General features: G+C 33.9%; 2 protein-coding genes across 2 annotated transcripts; one reads left to right on the forward strand and one right to left on the reverse strand.

The window, feature by feature from the left end:
* The first annotated feature begins 4,733 nt into the window (after positions 1–4,733).
* Positions 4,734–5,123, forward strand: LOC127798539 (uncharacterized). Its single transcript, XM_052332164.1, has one exon. It carries the CDS (start codon positions 4,734–4,736, stop codon positions 5,121–5,123), a length of 390 nt encoding a protein of 129 aa, XP_052188124.1.
* Positions 5,124–17,500: 12,377 nt separating this feature from the next.
* On the reverse strand, positions 17,501–19,422 carry LOC127798490 (protein SLOW WALKER 1). Its single transcript, XM_052332088.1, has one exon. It carries the CDS (start codon positions 19,338–19,340, stop codon positions 17,748–17,750), a length of 1,593 nt encoding a protein of 530 aa, XP_052188048.1. The 5' UTR covers positions 19,341–19,422; the 3' UTR covers positions 17,501–17,747.
* Between the last annotated feature and the right edge of the window lie 495 nt (positions 19,423–19,917).

Genomic DNA, 19,917 nt, shown 5'->3' on the forward strand with positions numbered 1-19,917 from the left:
CTAAGCCAAACAGCCTCTTAAGTCACTGAGATTTATCTCGGTTTTACATTTTGGTCTGTTGTTCACTTGTGATATTTACATACTAAACTATTATATTTTGTGTTATCAATGTAAATGTGCAATTGATTAATGTATAAATGTCATTAAAAATATTTGAATGATTCAAAACAACATTAGTAGAAAGTGCGTGAGAGTTCTTCGAGGCATGTTTGTTAGAATGGTCTTGCTTTATATGGCTTGGTCTGGTTTCCAGGAAGATGCTAGTTATAGTTAGTTGGCAAATTTATTTCATTTATCATATCACCCTGTTGGCAGATTTTTATTTTAATTTAATGCTTGCTTTCATTACAAGACAATGACTATGGCGGCTTGACCAGATTGTTTCGTTCTCATTGAATCAAATGCAATATCATATTTTGTAGTATTATATTAATATAAATGTATAATCTATTAATGAAAAATATCAGTAAAAAAATGTCAATTTTAAGTGTTTAAATAATATTTTAAATTAATAATAGTGGAAAAGCTTTCTTTTTGTAAACCAAGAAGTTGTTATAAACATAATTGGAAAAACCAAAAAAAAAAAGAAGAGATTTGCCGCAGTTTTGCCTTTGATCTTGTGTGCTGCCCACCTCTTGGAGGCTTTGTGGGCGAGCCAACTATATTTATCCTTTTAGGCATAAGCAATAATCAACATAAATAGATATCTTAGTATTGATGTATATTTATATTAATCAAATTATATATTTTAATATATCAGTAAGAATATAGAGACCACTTTTGGTATACGATTGCATCTTGTATTGGGTAATATTGAGATATGATACAGTTTGTTGTCTAGACTCACAACACTCTTATTGCATATGACCACAACTTATTTTTGTCTCCGTTAAGTTCTAAATTAATCTGTTTTAAGCGACGCTTGCCTACTCTACTTTAAATCGCCTAGTTTATAAAATTTCCAACACTTCTCACATTTTTTTTATGTATTTGTCACACTTGAACCCGAGATCACTCTATGCAAGCATTAATACCTCTTAAATTAACGCTCTTGTATTCACTTGTCACAATCTTATTGTTTAAGTTTTGCACCCTTTTATCTTCTAAAAGTTAAAAAAGAAAAGAAGCCAATCATATTTTTTGAACGACATATAATAATTAATACAAATAAACATCTCGATAATTAAATATAAGTACATGCATTGGTAGAAATAAATATCAACATATCTTCAAAAATACAAAGACTAACCTCTTGTCATACAACAATTGCCCCTACCCAAAATATATAGGAACTCTTGTCCTGGTGCTCTCATAATCTCTTTTGACATGTTTGCATGACATGATGATGAGGTAGGTATTCTTCCAGCCTCCAGGCAGGTCTTAGGGGTTCTAGAAGAACATTTCTTGAGCAATTAAGCATAACTGTGTGTGCCTATGGGATGACCAATATGGAAGGAAGTGCCCCGCAAGGCATGAACTTGTTGTGTGGAGGCATGTTATGGTGGTGGGGTTCTCCTTCCAATCTCAGTTATCTCTCTCGTGATATTTGCCTTGACACGTTTGAATTTGCTGGTTTTGCTATAAACAACAGGATGGTGACATGTCTGTCTGCTCTTTCTGCTGCTGCTATTATATTGTTTATATATATATAGAGAGAGAGAGAGAGAGACACACACACACACACAAACACACACAACCGGGGCAATTAGTTCATCCTCTGTTTGGTGCCATTGCCATCAGATTTAGGCCCACTGCTTTAAGTTGTTAATTATCCACACATAACGTTAAATAAAGAAAATACTATATTTATAAATAAGTTTATTGTTGTCTAGATACAACAATGTATTTAGTTGACTGAAAACGTCTTTGTCAAATTGCATAAATATGTAAAAATAAGAAAACAATTAGATGGTATAGGTAGGTTCCCGCGTAAACACTCTGATACTTAAGTCAGACACTAAAGATAATGAAAACTGTATTAAATACAGTTTCAATATAGTTATTTTCATCATATTTAGTATCTGACTTAAGTATCGAAGTGTTTGCGGAGGAACCTTCCCACATTCTCTGATTGTTTTTTTATTTTTGGAGATTCAGACGGCTTGATGACAATATTTTTATTTAAACAAATTCATGGTTGTATCCGATTAACAGCAAAGTTTAACAAATAATTTTTATAAATTGATGTAAAATTTATAATAATTTTATTTAAAATTAACCGTAATTCATAATAATAATAAGTAAGTAAATTTAAATTTATATACAACTATTATATATAGTATGCTAACTTGTATGAGTTATTTGTGGATATAATATAAGGTATAATAATAAGGGAGCCATCAAATTAACGCGTATTTGGTTTTGGATGAAGTCGGCAACTGCAAGGGATTGGGAATTCAAATTTGGGACGAAACCTAAAACAGGGGCAGCCGGGGCAGGTAGGTTCCTTGCCTTGCTAGGTCAAATAATTGGGGGTTTTTACTATATTTTGTAATTTAATTGACGAATTTTTTTTTTTTGGTAAATAAAAATTTCATTATGAGAAATTAAAATGCACCTACAATTTTAAATTGAGATAACATTTGTGATAAAAAATTTAAATTCATCTGAGATTGGAAGTTTTAATTTGACCGTGAATAAGATTTTAAATTTAATTATGATTGAGATTTATTTTATTTAAATACTTATTTTCTTAGCTTATCTTTTAATCATGATGTAATTTCTTGTGTATATCTACGGATAAATTTTAGATTTATAAATAAATACTCAATACTTTTGAATTATTGTATCGATATTATTGTAGTGATATTTTGTTATTTCTGTCGATAATTTTTCTAGATTTAGGTTTTTCACATTAAATTTTCGTGTTTGTTTGTGTGGTGGATGGTTTGATTATAGTTTGTTTTCGATCCAAAATTATTATAGACTGAGAAATAACCTATGTATAACTATATACAACTGACAGAGAAAGCTTATGAAAACAAAAATGTCCATTTAGGTGCTTACTCTCGAACTTTGATAAGCAAATTTTTCTAAGTATTTGAAGACTTTTGATGTGAATGTTCACATTTGTAATGCTAATACCCGATTACTTACCTAAAAAAACTTAAAAAGAGCTCAACCAAAGTATGCATCGTCAATTCATAGAACCTCCTAAGCATTGGATTGGTACATGTGCGAATGGCATCATTTGAGGCAAAGACACTTGTTCATTTTCCAAACAATAGCGTAGAGTACCAACAATATACTCATGAGTCAACCATCATTTTATATGCAAATTAACATTTGTGGCATCTGTGTTATGTGAAATAAAATAAATTTATGTAGTTTACAGATAAAAATTTGAAACACTATTTAGTATAATGGGCTTTAAGAAATGAATTTGGGTGATAAAAGAGACTACAATATTCTTTTTCACTACTAAATTTATTTATTGTACACTTAAAAATGGTGACACCTGGGCTTTATTGTCAATTCATTCTATTTAAGTTAAATCATTTTAGGTGATGCATAATAGTACATAAAAAAATTCAGTTTTATAGGAGATGATAATTTTCGTCTTATTAATAGAATATTAATAATAATAATTTTGTAAATGACTATTTTTTTTATCTTTTTTTAACATGATGTCTATATTTAATTCGACTATTTTTCATAAAATCATTTTATCTACACGAATTAGGCAAAGTTTCATTAGGTGGTTGGGAGAGTCCTAATAACCACAAAAAACACATAATGTCGGCACAAACTCTACCACATAATATGATTACACAGACCCCACAATATATTTTGGTGGGCATAACCTATAAGAATCTTAACTAAGAAATGTCTTTCACATGTTGTCGTCAATAAAACTCAAACCAAGACTAAATAATCCTAAGATTGTGATGATAAGAGTTAACTTAGACAAGTTGATGAAGAGGTGTAATTAACAATTTGAATTGGGTTGAGTTTAGGAAAAAGCCCTATTCTCTCTCTCTCTGTTTAACTTCCTTTCCTTTTTGACTTCATTTTGCATCTTTTTTTCTAATTTTGTCTGCAATTCTATATATAATCCCACCACCCTAAAATGTAATGTAGCTTTAAGAGAGGAAACCTAATCAAATTAGGCTTAGGCTATTCCTTTTTCCCTTTCCCTTTCCTATAGAAAAACATGCAAAAGGCTGGCCGTGCAAAAGAAAGTAAAGTAAAAGGAAGCCAACTAATTAGCGACCTTTCCCTTTCCTCTAGAAACATGCAAAAGGCTGGCCGTGCAAAGTAATTGAACACGTGATCAAATGATTTGCTCATTCTTTCTTTCCTTCCTTCTAGAACATCTATTTTTTTTTTCTTTTAATAATTTTTAAAATAAAAATATTATTTAAACACTCGCTAATTGTGATATTTATGTGTTAATATATTATATTTAATATATAAAAGTGTTGCACAGCTAAAGGTACAGTCGTACGGATTAGCATTTTGGGGCTTAAACCGGGGAAAAGTACACGTGTAGGCTGCGGACGACGATTTGTGGGTCCAATGTTTTCAAAGTGTCAAACAAAGGCAGCCCCCACGTCACTTCGTATTAATCATCATATTATAAGATATATATATATATAAATACACCGCCCATATTATTCATATTATATATGGCCCACATAAAATGAATCCATTGCCGGTTCATATGTGTATATATATATGTGGTCGTGTGTTGATCATATAATTGGGTCTCTCCTGTGAAAGAGAAGAGAATAATGGAAGAGAAGCAGGGCGGAGTTGATGTGTCTTCTTTCATGCTCTGGGAGGCCACAGGAGATTCAGAGCTGAATATGGCCGCCATGGATTACTTAGCAGATGATGATGATGATGATGAGGATGCTCATTCATGCAGCAGCTGTGACTACTCGTACTCTGGTGGAAGTTTTCATGCAGATGACCATGGAGATTACGATGATGATGATGATGGTGATAAGGGTGAAGTTGTTGATCAAGATTGGACTGAAGAAGAAGAAGAAGAAGAAGAAGAAGTGAGCAGCACTGCTAGGCAACAGAAGAAAGCCAGCATGGATTCAACCATGGACATGCACTTGATGGATGAGATGGAAAGGAGCAAGCTTTTCTGGGAAGCATGCCTTGCTTCTTGACTCTCTCTCTCTCTCTCTCTATATATATATATATATGTATGTAAACATATAGGTAATTGTTATTTTCAATTGTGAATATTATACGTAGTAAAACTGATTGTTCTTTGGCAATGAGATTTTTTTTTTTGTAATTTTTTTATTTTAACAAAAACAAAATGACAGGGGTAGTACTGCTATAATTACGATTTTTTCTTGTGAATGGTATGACCAGTTACATAATATTAGGGTTTGAAAAATATTTCTCTTCTTGGTGATTGTCTAACACTTTTATTGCAAAGTGTTCTCAAAAACCAATTTGGCTGGCAATATTTTTGAAGCCACCATTTTCATGAATATGAATCATTTTAGTATTATTATTAAATTAAAGAAGATCATTCTCTATAAATATTCTAGTACAGTATATCTTGTTTATATATTATTATTATTATTATTATTATTATTATTATTATTACTTACAGATAAAATTTATTAATAATTATATGTTGGGAACAAAAAATGGAACAGTACAAAATTATGAAAAAAATATATAGTTAATGTAATGATATTTGTAATTCACTGTATTGTACATATGCTCCCTTTGAAGTGAGGCTTAAAAAGAAGAATTTGAGGATTAAGAAGGACCGGTGAGGGTGGAAAGAAAGAAAGGAGTCGATTCAATGGTTCGAGAAGCCGAACAAGTTTTGACTCGGTAACAAGTGAAAGAATGGCTGCCAAACTCGAAAAATGACATGGCAAGTTTCAATAGGCTTCCATGCATTGTTAAATTAATTTATGACATATAGCTTCTATTTGCATTGGTTAAGCTTGTTTTCAACGCCATCAAAACTTTATCAACTTTGTGACATAGTTTGTTTTATATATACATATTGAGTAGTTGAGCATGTGAAGATTCAAATTAAGCATTGTTCAGCAATTAGACTAAGATCTATTTTGCAAGACAAGTTCACCAAAAAATAAAATAAAATAAAATTGCTAGCTATACCATGTTATTCTAAACGTGCTGACAAAATCTATAGAGAAAAGTCCTAAACAAAAGAGAGGAAAATTAAAAAAAAAATTATTAAAAAAACTCTTAAATATGACACGAGTTACAAAGATTTCAAAAAACAATCATAGATAAAAATGAATGACAAACTAAAATTTTACGTAATAAGATAAAATCTTGATATGTTATTATATTCTCTAACACCCACATCGCTACAGTACTCAATAACTTTTTAACTATTCCATACACGATTAATGCAACTATTTTGTCACTAAACTTTACCCTTATGAATGATTCGGTGTTCCCAACAAAGCTAGAAAGTTGATTAATCTTGATCCTAGTGGCAGCACCTTAAAGAAAGAATTAGATCTAGCACATTTGACCTTGAGGGTTTATTAGCTATGATCCAGTGGGTTTGTAATATGTGTGCGCGCGCTTGCTTGTGTGTGTGTGTGAGTTTCTATGCTAATAGGCTTATGTAAAGTTTAGAGTAGACCTCTCACAACACGTGTACTCAACAGTAGTAGAATGTTAGATGGTGGGCGATCGGAAGATGGCGAGAGGACTTCATCTGTACCTGTTAGTGAGAGAGGTTGAACCAGAGCACACTGCCCTCATTCTAGCATGAAGCTTACATACATGGGGCTCACCGCACCATTACCAGCGCTGCAAATATATTTACAGTCCTCTTAAACCCATGTACATATCTGTTATCTACTCTGTTCATATTCTCTAATCCTCTCTACTGAATGTCTTTCATATTCTAACACGAAAGACAAATCGCTCTAAAATAATTTCTGAAAATAATTCGCCAAGTATGGTCCTGGATTCATTTAGAATCAATGTTGTCACAAAGCACGCCATCATCAACGGTGGCAGCACTCCACAACTCATCCAATATATGTCAATGTATGCATAATATATCTATTCCACATAAACCCACATAGTTGTCAAAGGTCCGAGGAGCACAGAGGCGCAGCTCTGTGCGCCTCATCACCGCTGAGGTGCGGTGCCATGTGCTTTTGAGGCGCTGCCTAGGCGCATGAGGCACATTCCTTGTATAAATTAGTGTGTTAAAATTCTACTACTTGCCCATTTGTCATTTTAGATTTTATTTCTTGTTGATTTGATTGTATATTCTTATATATCGATGAGAGACAAACCTAATGTCAGGTTCAGATCCTGACACAGTCTTCTCTTCCGAAATGGAGAATTAGAGGGGTTTAGGAGGGAAACTTGGGAACAAAGAGGGAGGATATAGAAGAATTGAGAAATAGAGAGAGAGAATGAGAGGCGGGAATTGAATTTCTGTAATTCGATATCCCCTTCTGAGCGGGCAGGGCTTTATGCATAGCCCTCTACCAGAACTAAACAATCAATGCAACTGCCCACTTCAGAGTTATTACATATAGGTCCTCTAAAACAAACTACTTACGGTATTACCCCCCCATCGCCCTTATAACTTTCGGGCACATAACACCTAGCAGTGTAAGTCGGAGTTCTGCTGGATCTCCCACTCACTGGGATCCTTTGGCAGTGATCTTTACTACTTAGAGAACTACTCAAGTCTGCATTCTACTTCATTTTTATTTCTTTTTCTAATTTCTTTTGTAATTTAAAAGAAACTAATTCTATGTTAATTGTTTCTTGCTGTATTCTACTCTATTTTTTTTTTCTTCTAATTTCTATTACAATTTAGAAGAAACTAATTGCTAAGAAACAAATGTTTTCATTGTCTGATCTTACTGATTTTTTTCTCCATTTTCAAATTCTTTTACAATTTAAAAGAAACTAATCATTTTTCTATAACTTTTGTGCCATGTGTTCTACTGTAATTTTTTTTAGTTTCTCTAATTGCAAAATAAATTAGAAGAAACTAATTGTATTCTTTAAATTTTTTTTTTTTTTACGGTGTGTTTTGCTATCATTTTTTTTTTCCTCTAATCTCTTCTGCAGTTAGAAGAAACTAAGTATTTTTTTTACAATAATATTAGTTGTTATTATAGGATTGGTTAGTTATTATGATCTCATGAGTTTGCATCTACCTCCTTATATATATTTTATAAGCATAAGCATTTTGAATAAATGTGCGTCTCATGAGCCTGAGACTTGCACTTTGCCTTGGGCCTTGCACCTTGGCCCCAAGCACTAATTTGCGCCTCAGTACGCCTTACACGCCTTACGCCTTTGACAACTATGCAACCCCACATAAAATGGCATAACTATCATAAGTAAGCAACCCAAACAAATGGCATAACTGTCATAAGTTAGCAACCCACATAAACGGTTTTGGGCCTACATTTGCTAGCAACCTATGCTCTAGTGTTTCTGTTATTTGCTTCCTGAATATCTGAAAGTAATTTGTTGTCTTCCTTCAGTTGACTGTCATTCTAGAGTGCATTTGACTGGGGAAATCCAAAATCTGCTCAGCCAGGATATATGTTTGTTGGAGGAGAGGATACTAAATACACTAATCTGTCCGCCCTGGAAACCCCAGAGTGTATCACCAGCAATCTATTGGAGGCTCTTGGAAGCTAGACCAACAAGAACATGTTACATAAATGACTCCCAATCTCTACTTATTTATCTCAATGAATAGCCTAAACATAGGATTTCAATCATATGTAGATAAAAGACAACAGAAATAAGAAATCCACTATGCAAATGTTTTTTATTTAGGGAATAGATTCTAAATTAGAATAAACAAAAATAAGGCGTGCAGTGGCCTTAACTTGGTAGCAGACAACAAAAATTACACAAAGAGGCAGGTGTTAGGGGTTCTAGAAGAACATTTCTTGAGCAATTAAGCATAACTGTGTGTGCCTATGGGATGACCAATATGGAAGGAAGTGCCCCGCAAGGCATGAACTTGTTGTGTGGAGGCATGTTATGGTGGTGGGGTTCTCCTTCCAATCTCAGTTATCTCTCTCGTGATATTTGCCTTAACACGTTTGAATTTGCTGGTTTTGCTATAAACAACAGGATGGTGACATATCTGTCTGCTCTTTCTGCTGCTGCTATTATATTGTTTATATAGAGAGAGAGAGAGAGAGACACACACACACACACACACACACACACACACAAACACACACAACCGGGGCAATTAGTTCATCCTCTGTTTGGTGCCATTGCCATCAGATTTAGGCCCACTGCTTTAAGTTGTTAATTATCCACACATAACGTTAAATAAAGAAAATACTATATTTATAAATAAGTTTAATAAATAATTTTTATAAATTGAAATAATATATATATAATTCATAATTATTTTATTTAAAATTAACCGTAGTTCATAATAATATAAGTAAGTAAATTGAAATTTATATAAAACTATTATATATAGTATGCTAATTTGTATGAGCTACTTGTGGATATAATATAAGGTGTAATAATAAGGGAGCCAACGCGGATTTGGGTTTGGATGGAGAGGCTGTTTGGCTTACCCTTTTTTTATTGGAGCTTTTAAACGAGGTAATTGTTAGTATAAAAGTTGTATAATATTTAAGTTGATAATGTGTTTGGATAAATATATTTTTAAACTGTCAGTTAATAGTTATGTATTTAGTTTGTAAAAACTGATAAGTTATCAAAACTTGATAAAAAAACTAAAATAGACATGATGCTAAATAATATAAATAAAATCTATATAAAATTTATTTTTATAAAAAAATTATAAATTAATTTCTAAATGTTAGATAAATTATATATATTTATTAAAAAATATATTAATACAATATATATTATATTTTTTATTTTTTCTTAAAAAAATATTACCTTTTTATATATACAATATATATACATATACAATATACACTTACAGTTACAGTCGATTGGGGATGACGACACCAATGATGGAGGAGGAGGCGACGGCTAATGGCGACGGCGGTAATGGAGGAAAGTCGACGGTGCTGGGCAGCGGATCTAGATTTGGTAGAGTTTCTGGAGAAGATGGGAGAAGATGATGGGAGAAAGAAAAAGGGGGAAGAAGATGGTCGCGTGTAAATATGAAAGTTATATAAGGGCAAATTGGTATTTTGCTTGGTCAATTCTCTAGCTTTTTTTCTCAAAGCTGGGGGCACCAGCTTCTATCAAACGTTGTTAAAACAACTTTAAAGCTATATAGCTTTAAAGCTACTTATGTAGCTTATAAACAGTCAAACTGTTAAGCCAAACAGCCTCGAAATTAGCAACTAGGGGTGTACGCGGTGTGGTTTGACTTGTTTGAATCATTTTTAGCATGCCACAACACTAGTGCGGTTTTCCAACCAAATCAGACCGCGGTCTGGTTTGGGTTCAGCCAAACCGCATCGCATTTGCGGTCTGGTTTGGTGCAGTTTACCGCGGTTTGAAATACTATTTAAAACCACTAAAAATGATATTTAAAAATGGTAAATAAAGACACAAATATTAGTAAATAAAGACAATTAAATGTAAATAAATAGGAGCAAAAAATAAAAACAAAATAGTGTAAAAAATAAATAAGATGGGCTGCCAATTATTAGATTTTTATAATAATAATTTTTTTATAACTTTTTTTATTATTTTCTTGGGTGGTTCGGTTTAAAACCGAATCGCCAACTGTCCAAATCGCAAACCGCGCGGTTTGGGCAGGATCCAAACCGTTTTCGACCGTAAAAAAAAAAAAAAATCGATCGGTTCGGTTTAGTTTGGTTCGGTTCGGTTTAGCCCGTTTCTGCGGTGCATTGATTTTTTTGAACACCCCTATTGGCAACTGCAAGGATTGGGAATTCAAATTTGGGACGAAACCTAAATCAGGAGTAGGTAGGTGCCTTGCCTTGGTAGGTAATTTTTTTTTTTATAAATAAGAATTTTATTATAAAAAAATAAAATGCAACTATAGTTTTAAACCGAGATACCATTTGTGATCTAAAATTCAAATCCATCTAAGATTGTGACTCTTAATTTGATCGTGATTAAGACTTCAAATTTGACTGCGATTGAAATTTATCTCATTTGAATACTTTATCTTCTTGGCTTATCTTTTAATCAAAATGTAATTTCTTGTATACATCTACAAATAAATTTTAAGTTTATAAATAGGTACTCAATATTCTAGAATTATTGTATCGATATCATTGTAGTAATATTTTGTTCTTTTTGTCAGTGGTTTTTTATGATTTGGGTTATCGACATTAAATTTTCGTGTTTATTTGTGTGGTTAATAGTTTGATTGTGGTTTGTTTTAGATCTAAAATCATGACACACTAAGAAATAACTTATGTATAACTATATATAACTGATACAAAAAGCCTGCAAAAACAAAAAAATGTTCATTTAGGTGCTAACTCTTGAACTCCTATACGTAAATTTTCCGAAGTACTTGAAGATTTTCGATGCGAATATTCAAATCACTTAAAAAAACTTAAGATGAGATCAACCAAAACATACATCTTTAATTCATGGAACCTCCCTAAGCATTGGATTAGTACATGTGCATCAATGGCATCATTCGAGGTAAAGACACCTGGTCACTTTTCAAACAATAACGTCTTTCCAATCAATAACGTAAAGTACCGATAATATACTTATGAGTCAACCATCATTTTATATGAAAGTTAGCATTTGTGGCGTCTATATTTGTTATGTGAAATAAAATAAATTTTTGTAGTTGATAGATAAAAAATTGATATACTATTTAGTATATTGTGTATATTGGGGCTTTAAGAGATGAATTTGGGTGATATAATCTAGTGATAAAAAGAGATTACAATGTTCTCTTTCACCACTAAATTTATTTATTGTACATTTAAAAATGACGACACGTGAATTTTACCGTCATTCTATTTAAGTTAAATCATTTTACATTCTATTTAAGTTAAATCATTTTAGGTGATGCATAATAGTATATACAAAAAATTCAGTTTTATAGGAGATGACAATTTAATTTGGTCTTATGAATAGAATATTAATAATAATAATAATTTAATTTGTAGATGATAATTTTTTTTATCTTTTTTTTTAACATGATATCTAAATATTCAATTCGACTAATTTTCATAAACACATACAAATTGTTCTATTTATATGAATTAGACAAAGTTTCACTAGATAGTTGATGAAATCTTAGCAACCACAAGAGACAACGTAATATTTGCACAAACTCTATCACATAATATAATAGGCAAAATATTGTATTAATTATATGTGACTATACATACCCCACCATGCATGTATCTTGATGGGCATGACTTATAAGAATCGAACTAAAAAACATATTTCACATGACGTTGTTAATGAGACTCAAACCAATACTAAATAATCCCAAGATTGTGATGATAAGTGTCAACTTAGACAAGCTGAAGAAGAGCTGTAATTAACAATTTGAATTGGGTTGAGTTTAGAAAAAAAGCTTTGTATATTCTCTCTCTCTCTCTCTCTCTCATGGTTGGGGGAAGATAGAACTTCCTTTCCTTTTTGACTTCATTTTGCATCTTTTTCTCTAATTTTGTCTATAAGTCTGGCAGCTCATATATATATATATATATATAATCCCACCACCCTAAAATTAAAATGTTATGTAGTTTGAAGAAGGAAACCTAATCAAATTAGGCTTATATAGGTTATTCCTTTCTTAAACTATCCAAAGAGACCATCGTTCACCACGTGTAGAAGCTAAAGTAAAGAGAAGCCAACTAATTAGCGACCTTTCCCTTTCCTCTAGAAACATGCAAAAGGCTGGCCGTGCAAAGTAATTGAACACGTGATCAAATGATTTGCTCTTTCTTTCTTTCCTTCCTTCTAGAACATCTATTTTTTTATTTTAATAATTTTTAAAATAAAATCATTATTTAAACACTCACTAATTGTGATATTTATGTGTTAATATATTATATTTAATATATAAAAGTGTTGCACAGCTAAAGGTAGAGTCGTACGGATTAGCATTTTGGGGCTTAAACCGGGTAAAAGTACACGTGTAGGCTGCGGACGACGATTTGTGGGTCCAATGTTTTCAAAGTGTCAAACAAAGGCAGCCCCCACGTCACTTCGTATTAAGCATGACATATTATAAGATATATATATATATATATATAAATACACCGCCCATATTATTCATATTATATATGGCCCACATAAAATGAATCCATTGCCGGTTCATATGTGTATATATATATGTGGTCGTGTGTTGATCATATAATTGGGTCTCTCCTGTGAAAGTGAAGAGAATAATGGAAGAGAAGCAGGGCGGAGTTGATGTGTCTTCTTTCATGCTCTGGGAGGCCACAGGAGATTCAGAGCTGAATATGGCCGCCATGGATTACTTAGCAGATGATGATGAGGATGCTCATTCATGCAGCAGCTGTGACTACTCGTACTCTGGTGGAAGTTTTCATGCAGATGACCATGGAGATTACGATGATGATGATGATGGTGATAAGGGTGAAGTTGTTGATCAAGATTGGACTGAAGAAGAAGAAGAAGAAGAAGAAGAAGAAGAAGAAGAAGAAGTGAGCAGCACTGCTAGGCAACAGAAGAAAGCCAGCATGGATTCAACCATGGACATGCACTTGATGGATGAGATGGAAAGGAGCAAGCTTTTCTGGGAAGCATGCCTTGCTTCTTGACTCTCTCTCTCTCTCTCTCTCTCTCTCTCTCTCTCTCTCTCTCTCTCTCTATATATATATATATATGTATGTATGTAAACATATAGGTAATTGTTATTTTCAATTGTGAATATTATACGTAGCAGTAAAACTGATTGTTCTTTGGCAATGAGATTTTTTTGTAATTCTTTTATTTTAACAAAAACAAAATGACAGGGGTGATGCTATATATAATTATGATGTTTTCTTGTCAATGTATGATCAGTTACATAATATTAGGGTTTGAAAAATATTTCTCTTCTTGGTGATTTGTCTTTAACATTTTTATTGCAAAGTATTCTCAAAAACCAATTTGGCTGGCAATATTTTTGAAGCCACCATTTTCATGAATATAAATTATTATTATTTTTTATAATCCAAGTGTCATAAGTACGCTCCACTATTCTCGACAGAGATGAACCTCACTATAAATCATGATTTAATTTCCATATAATTGAATATAAATCATTTTAGTATTATTATTAAAGAAGATCATTCTCTATAAATATTCTAGTACACTATCTTATTTATATATTATTATTATTATTATTTACAGATAAAATTTATCCTAAATGATATAATTTTTTAATAATTATATGATGGGAACAAAAAATGGAACAGTTCAAAATTATGAAAAAAATATATATTTAATGTAATGATATTTGTAATTCACTGTATTGTACATATGCTCCCTTTGAAGTGAGGCTTAAAAAGAAGAATTTGAGGATTAAGGAGGACCGGTGAGGGTGGAAAGAAAGAAAGGAGTCGATTCAATGGTTCGAGAAGCCGAACAAGTTTTGACTCGGTAACAAGTGAAAGAATGGCTGCCAAACTCGAAAAATGACATGGCAAGTTTCAATAGGCTTCCATGCATTGTTAAATTAATTTATGACATATAGCTTCTATTTGCATTGGTTAAGCTTGTTTTCAACTCCATCAAAACTTTGTCAGCTTTGTGAGATAGTTTGTTATATATATATATATTGAGTAGTTGAGCATGTGAAGATTCAAATTAAGCATTGTTCAGCAATTAGACTAAGATCTATTTTGCAAGACAAGTTCACCAAAAAATAAAATAAAATAAAATTGCTAGCTATACCATGTTATTCTAAACGTGCTGACAAAATCTATATGGAAAAGTCCTAAACAAAAGAGAGGAAAATTAAAAAAAAAAATAGTAAAAAAACTCTTAAATATGACACGAGTTACAAAGATTTCAAAAAACAATCATAGATAAAAATGAATGACAAACTAAAATTTTACGTAATAAGATAAAATCTTGATATGTTATTATATTCTCTAACACCCACATCGCTACAGTACTCAATAACTTTTTAACTATTCCATACACGATTAATGCAACTATTTTGTCACTAAACTTTACCCTTATGAATGATTCGGTGTTCCCAACAAAGCTAGAAAGTTGATTAATCTTGATCCTAGTGGCAGCACCTTAAAGAAAGAATTAGATCTAGCACATTTGACCTTGAGGGTTTATTAGCTATGATCCAGTGGGTTTGTAATATGTGTGTGCGCGCGCGCTTGTGTGTGTGTGTGTGAGTTTCTATGCTAATAGGCTTATGTAAAGTTTAGAGTAGACCTCTCACAACACGTGTACTCAACAGTAGTAGAATGTTAGATGGTGGGCGATCGGAAGATGGCGAGAGGACTTCATCTGTACCTGTTAGTGAGAGAGGTTGAACCAGAGCACACTGCCCTCATTCTAGCATGAAGCTTACATACATGGGGCTCACCGCACCATTACCAGCGCTGCAAATATATTTACAGTCCTCTTAAACCCATGTACATATCTGTTATCTACTCTGTTCATATTCTCTAATCCTCTCTACTGAATGTCTTTCATATTCTAACACGAAAGACAAATCGCTCTAAAATAATTTCTGAAAATAATTCGCCAAGTATGGTCCTGGATTCATTTAGAATCAATGTTGTCACAAAGCACGCCATCATCAACGGTGGCAGCACTCCACAACTCATCCAATATATGTCAATGTATGCATAATATATCTCTTCCACATAAACCCACATAGTTGTCAAAGGTCCGAGGAGCACAGAGGCGCAGGTCTGTGCGCCTCATCACTGCTGAGATGCGGTGCCATGTGCTTTTGAGGCGCTGCCTAGGCGCATGAGGCACATTCCTTGTATAAATTAGTGTGTTAAAATTCTACTACTTGCCCATTTGTCATTTTAGATTTATTTCTTGTTGATTTGATTGTATATTCTTATATATCGATCAGAGACAAACCTAATGTCAGGTTCAGATCCTGACACAGTCTTCTCTTCCGAAATGGAGAATTAGAGGGGTTTAGGAAGGAAACTTGAGAACAAAGAGGGAGGATATAGAAGAATTGAGAAATAGAGAGAGAATGAGAGGCGGGAATTGAATTTCTGTAATTCGATATCCCCTTCTGAGCGGGCAGGGCTTTATACATAGCCCTCTACCAGAACTAAACAATCAATGTAACTGCCCACTTCAGAGTTATTACCTCCGATAACCCTTATTCAGGCACAAAATACCTAGCAGTGTAAGTCAGAAATCTATTGGATCTCCCACTCACTGGGATCCTTTGGCAGTGATCTTTACTAGCTAGAGAACTACTCAAGTCTGCATTCTACTTCATTTTTTTTTTTTTTCTAATTTCTTTTATAATTTAGAAAAAATTAATTCTATATTAATTGTTTTTTGCTGTATTCTACTCTAATTTTTTTTCTTTCTTCTAATTTCTATTATAATTTAGAAGAAACTAATTGCTAAGAAACAAATGTTTTCATTGTGTGATCTACTGATTTTTTTCTCCCTCTTTGAATTTCTTTTACAATTTAAAAGAAACTAATCATTTTTCTATAATTTTTGTGTTATGTGTTCTACTGTAATTTTTTTTTGTTTTGTTTCTCTAATTGCTAAATAAATTAGAAGAAACTAATTGTATTCTTGTAATTTTTATTTTTTTTTGCAGTGTGTTTTGTTATCATTTTTTCTTTCCTCTAATCTTTTCTACAGTTAGAAGAAACTAAACGCAAAAGAAACTAATTATTTTTTTTGCAATAATATTAGTTGTTATTATAAGATTGGTTAGTTGTTATGATTTTATGAGTTTGCATCCACCTCCTTATACATATTGAAAAGAACAGCACACACACACACATATATATATATATATTTGATAAGCATAAGCATAAGCATTTTAAATAAATGTGCGCCTCTTGAGCCTGAGGCTTGCACTTCGCCTTGGGCCTCGCACCTTGGCCCCAAGCACTAATTTGCGCCTCAGTAACGCCTTTGACAACTATGCAACCCCACATAAAATGGCACAAGTATCATAAGTTAGCAACCCAAACAAATGGCATAACTGTCATAAGTTAACAACCCACATAAACGATTTGGGGCCTACTTTCATCCCGAGCCTACATTTGATAGCAACCTACGCTCTAGTGTTTCTGTTATTTGCTTCCTGAATATCTGAAAGTAATTTGTTGTTTTCCTTCAGTTGACTGTCATTCTAGAGTGCATTTAACTGGGGAAATCCAAAATCTGCTCAGCCAGGATATATGTTTGTTGGAGGAGAGGATACTAAATACACTAATCTGTCAGCCCTGGAAACCCCAGGGTATCACCAGCAATCTATTGGAGGCTCTTGGAAGCTAGACCAACAAGAACATGTTACATAAATGACTCCCAATCTATACTTATTTATCTCAATCAATAGCCTAAACAGAGGATTTCAATCATAAAAGATGCATATGTAGATAAAAGACAACAGAAATAAGAAATCCACTCTGCAAATGTTTTTTATTTAGGGAATGGAATCTAAATTAGAATAAACAAAAATAAGGCGTGCAGCGGCCTTAACTTGGAAGCAGACTACAAAAATTACACAAAGAGACATTAGATCCTGACAAAACAAAACTGCATAGCATATCCTATCTTGAAAATACCCAAGGAGATTTTCTTTTTTCAAGAGAAAAAAGGAAGAAGAAGAATACCATCAAGTATCAGGAAACTCTTCTCACCTATCTTCTCCCAGCAATCCTCAGTAAGGGAGAAATTATGCCCTGTATCTCCTGCAATGACTGTTGTATCCTTATCTCCTCTTCAACCGATCTCTTCAGGTTTCTAATATGGCTCTTTAATAAATCAGAATTCCTAACATCTTCAGCCCGCATTTCAAGAACTTTCAGAGCCAACCTCATCAACAAGCCTGCATATCTTGGCATTGTTGAGTACCTCGCCAAAAATCCCAACAACAAACCAAGTTCCTCTGTCTCTAAATTCGAAACACATCTCAACAACTTCTTCCTTGCCACCAATTCCTCCATAACAGCCACCACACTCTCCGGATTCTTGCACCTTAATGCCGAGACCAAAGCTTCCTTATGCCTAAACTTCTTCAACAGCTTGTCATGCTCAGCCAATTTCACCTTCTTTGGCCTCATTATCAAGAAATCCCCCTCCGAAGGCTTTTCATTTTGGCCTCGATGAAAGTATCTAAAATACGAGGGCCTCAAGACCCGTTTCGGAGGTTCCCCAATAGGACCCAATACTCCAGGGTCCCTCAGCCCCAATCCAACATTCTCCTTCATTTTCCTTCTTCCAGCATATATAATCCCATTTGAAGTACCGATAACTCTCGTGGAGCAATCAGGAGAGAATCCAACCGATAAAAGCGGGGAAGGAAACCGCATGGAATGAGTAATTTTGAACTTTGCATAATCGAAAACTTTCATATACCCATCCAAAGAAACACTTAAAATGCGATACTGCTGAGCCTCCTCGCCACTGTCCTTGCCGATCTTCCCGACGCAAATCGAAGTCACCGTCTTGTTGTGACTCTCCATTGAATACAGTAACTTCCCGCCACCAATCACATCCCAAATCTTCACAGAACTCGCACCAGCCGTTGCAATTAACCCTCCGGACGGCAAGAAAACTACGTCCTCTACGGGCTTTCCATGGTTGAGCTCCATCACTGAGCTACCACTCGAAACCCTAACATCCCAAACCCTAATTGAATGATCGTATGATCCAGTAACGAACATGTCGTCCCTCGCCGGCGAACCATCGCCGCAGCGAACGTAATCTTTGTGACCAAGAAGTTCAAGGTAGCTTGTTCCGGACACGACGTCCCAATACTTGACGACAGCGTCATCACCGCCAGTGAAGAGGTGAAGCTTGTCGTGACGGGGGTAGCGGACAAGGTGGACGGGGCGGGAGTGTCCGCGGAGGTGACGGAGGGAGGTGCGGGACTTGACGTCGAAGACCTGGACCACACCCGAGTAAGAGCCAGCGGCAAGGAGGCGGCCGTCGGAGCGGAAGGAGGCGGAGGTGGTGGTGTCGGAGAAGCCGGAGATGGTGGACTTGGGTTCGAGGGTCTGGGCGGAGAAGATGGTGACAGTGGCGGAGTGGGTGGCAGCGAAGTCGTGAGGAGAGGAGGGGGAGAAAGAGAGAGAGGTAATGGAGGAGATTAGGGCTTGTGTGGGGTGGGGTTTGAAGGATTTCCAGTACTTGGATTCTTCTGGAGTTGAACTGGATTTCTTCGATGGGGGTTTGAGCTTTGGTTTAACAGGGAAGGCTCTGCCTACGCTCGGCTGCTGCTCTTCCGCCATTGAAGGAGCTTCTGGAGCTGCCGTGGCTTCGCCTTTCCCTCTTTATTGATTAGGGTTTTGTAGGGTTTTGGGGGGAGAGGATTCAACTATAACACGAACCTCCGCTACATGGGCGCGGGTCCAATTCGGGCCGGGTCATATTTTACCCTATTTCCTGGCGGACAAGGAATTACAAATTTCTATGCACATAAGTACATAACCCATATTTGATTTTTTTAAAAAGTAAATTACACTGATTAGTTAAATACTTTTAAATATTATAAATAAAAATATTATTTAAACCCTTAAATTTAACATTTTAAATAATATTTAAGTATAAATAAATTATATTATGTGATATTAATATAAAATATTTTCTTAAATATCAAAATTAAGTGTTTAAATAACACTAACGCATTCTCATCGATTGAAAGCCACTAAAATTTTTGACAAGCAAAGACTCAAACCCTCGGTGTTTATAATTTTTACAAAATAAGTGATAATTTATAAAAATTATTATTAATTCTTTAAAAAATATTTATAATTTCACAAGTGTCTAAAACTAAAATACAAATAACATTATCACAAATTATTACCG

Source organism: Diospyros lotus, chromosome 3, assembly GCF_014633365.1.
Source record: "Diospyros lotus cultivar Yz01 chromosome 3, ASM1463336v1, whole genome shotgun sequence".
NCBI lineage: Eukaryota > Viridiplantae > Streptophyta > Magnoliopsida > Ericales > Ebenaceae > Diospyros > Diospyros lotus.

Excerpts from the sequence above, each read along its gene's own strand:
- LOC127798539 (XM_052332164.1), top strand. The coding sequence starts at position 4,734 with ATGGAAGAGAAGCAGGGCGGAGTTGATGTGTCTTCTTTCATGCTCTGG.
- LOC127798490 (XM_052332088.1), bottom strand. The coding sequence starts at position 19,340 with ATGGCGGAAGAGCAGCAGCCGAGCGTAGGCAGAGCCTTCCCTGTTAAA.